The sequence below is a fragment of the Dipodomys ordii genome, unplaced genomic scaffold, assembly GCF_000151885.1.
Source record: "Dipodomys ordii isolate 6190 unplaced genomic scaffold, Dord_2.0 Scaffold144, whole genome shotgun sequence".
Lineage (NCBI taxonomy): Eukaryota > Metazoa > Chordata > Mammalia > Rodentia > Heteromyidae > Dipodomys > Dipodomys ordii.
The window spans coordinates 783,219-785,630 of NW_012267360.1; the positions used below are offsets into that span (position 1 = coordinate 783,219).

General features: G+C 39.4%; 1 protein-coding gene across 2 annotated transcripts in view; it reads right to left on the minus strand.

The window, feature by feature from the left end:
• LOC105997402 (regenerating islet-derived protein 3-beta-like) overlaps positions 1 to 1,549 on the minus strand; it is an 18,949-nt gene extending 17,400 nt beyond the window's left edge. Inside the window, exons 1-3 of one of the 2 annotated variants that reach the window (XM_013031828.1) lie at positions 1,485 to 1,549; positions 1,113 to 1,290; positions 668 to 786 (exon numbers count right to left, since the gene is read on the minus strand). In XM_013031828.1, the coding sequence (XP_012887282.1) occupies positions 668 to 786; positions 1,113 to 1,173 (180 nt within the window). In that variant the 5' untranslated portion in view covers positions 1,174 to 1,290; positions 1,485 to 1,549. The remainder of the gene's footprint in view (positions 1 to 667; positions 787 to 1,112; positions 1,291 to 1,484) is intronic. The other variant, XM_013031829.1, reaches the window with a different exon arrangement.
• Between the last annotated feature and the right edge of the window lie 863 nt (positions 1,550 to 2,412).

Here is a 2,412-nt window from a genome sequence, read left to right on the forward strand (position 1 = left end):
CCCATTTGTTAGGAAATGGAAAGACTTGGAAAAAATTATATTAAGTGAAGTAAGCCAGGCCCAAAGAAACATAGGTCCCATGGTTTCCCTTATTTTCAGTAACTAGTATATGTCTGAGTCAAGCAGAAAAGGTCAAATTAGTTGATGTTAAGCGAAAGGAACCCCAAGATAAGTATTCAAGTGTTTTTGCTTTCATGTGATTGTTTCTAACATATTTATAAGATGATTTATTTGTTGCTTTGTATATCCCTCCCCCAGGGTGTAAGCTCTGTTTTCACTGTATTTGATGTTGGTATAATTTGTGGAGGGGAAAGGAAAAACCAAATTGTTTAAATAGGGATACAGCTGGACCCATAGCAACAATGAGACATACAAATCGTTATGTCAAAAAACAAACTTTACAACTTTGGCTGGGGTTGGGGAGGGAGTGTGGGGGAGGAGATAGAAAGGGATGAGAAGGGGAAACAAAGGAGGAGGCAACAAGGCTTGATAAGAAATGTACTCATTATCTTGCCCATGTAATTGAAACCCCTCTGTATGGTATTTTCACAATAAAAAAGGATTTATGTAAGTCCCAAGGAACAGCTGAAGTTTGAAGTTTGAGATCTTGTATTCTCCCTAATATCCTTATTTGTCCCTATCCCTAACCCCACCTCTCTGAACTCACATCTGCCTTAGTCCAGGATTTTGGTGTCTTAAACAAGGCATAGCAGTGGGAAGAATAGGCCTGGGCACCATTGGGACAACTGATTCTTGGAGAAGGCAGGTCTTTCCGTGGGTCCTCACCTAGTGGGGATGGAGATAAAGAAAATGAAGTAAAATGAAGAATGGAGATGTGTGGTGATGTCAACTCAGAGAATTTTTATGAAGCCTGTCTTCTATTTCTTTAACTCTCCACTAGTTAGAGCATTCTGACAAATTGGAAGTTCGTTTCATTCAATTGATGATAGACAATTGTAATAGGTCCACCATTAGGGACATGATATAAGGTAGAATGGAGTTTCAAACAATTTTGTTGTTTGCAGTAGATTTTATTCAACATTACTAAATGGAACACTCATTGTTATTGTGAATGTTCACAGAGAATACAGGGCTAGTCAGAGAAATTTTACCTTGCACCGGGGATAGTAGCATCAGGCACAGCAGCAGCCAGTACATGCTAGAAAATGCCATGAGAGTCTGTGTCCTGTAGGTGATTGAAGAGGCAGTCTAGAGTCACTCAAGGACTGGAGGCCTTAGACAGAACACACAAAGTTCCTTCTGTCTCAGCTCTTTTTCTCTGATGTAGTCCTGAAAGGAAGCATTAACCTTGATCACATCTATCTAATTTTGTAATTATTGTATAAATGGTAGAACGTACAACCTCTAATAGCTCCTATAAGCAACATTAAGAGTTCTATGAATTCCCGCACTTTGTGATCTTCTTCAAATGTATAGAGAAAATGCCCTGTCTAACAATCTCATCCTGATGCACCTCTACTTACCTGTGTTGCCAGAATCTGGGATGGTTTTCAAGGAAGAAAGAATGGGGCTTTTATAAGAGAACCTGAGGGAAGAACATTGAAATGAATTGCAGGAATGCATATGCATGTCTAGAGAAATGTGTACTGCTTATCATGGACTCCAGGAGATTCCCATCAAGTGGAGATGTTTTCTGGTAAAGCCTGGAAATAACCACAGATGTTGTCTTTTCCCATTAGTAAGCCTGCTCTGTTCCCAGGTACAGGTAAAGTTTAAACTTTCCTCATCCTGTATCAGATTTCTTGTTCTGGAAACATAACACTGTGATGACATACATGCTATTAATGATGTTGATACAAGGTTTTGAAAATATGAAAAGTGTGGATAGTAAAGTATAATATGTATCGACAGTGGATTTTGACTCAACCTAACAGAACTTACATCTATAGGCTTTCACATATCTTACTTTATACCTAGTTATAATATTTAAGTAAGTTTAGTAGTGAAATACCAGTATGTTAGGCTTTAAATATATTTACTACCTGGGGATGCGAAAATGGCTCAGTGGTAGAGTGCTTGCAATGAGAGCATGAGGCCCTGGATTCAATTCCTCAGCACCACATAAGCAGAAAACCTGGAAGTGGCTCTGTAGCTCAAGTGGAAGAGCTCTAGCCTTGAGCAAGAGATGAGGGACTGTACCCAGCCTCAGAATTCAGGCACCACGACCAACAAAAAAAAGGATATATTTACTACCTGATAGAATAACAGTACTGATACCACGAGAAGGCGTAACTATTCTGTTTGCTGCTTCCTCTTTATAGTAAGTTGTAAATTCTGCTTGTGCATCAAAATTTCAGCCAGGATTCTCAGGAAACACAGGCAAACAGAGCTGCCTTCCAAACACCTCACTGATGGAGAACTGAACAAGCAGATCGAGTTTACCATGGTGCT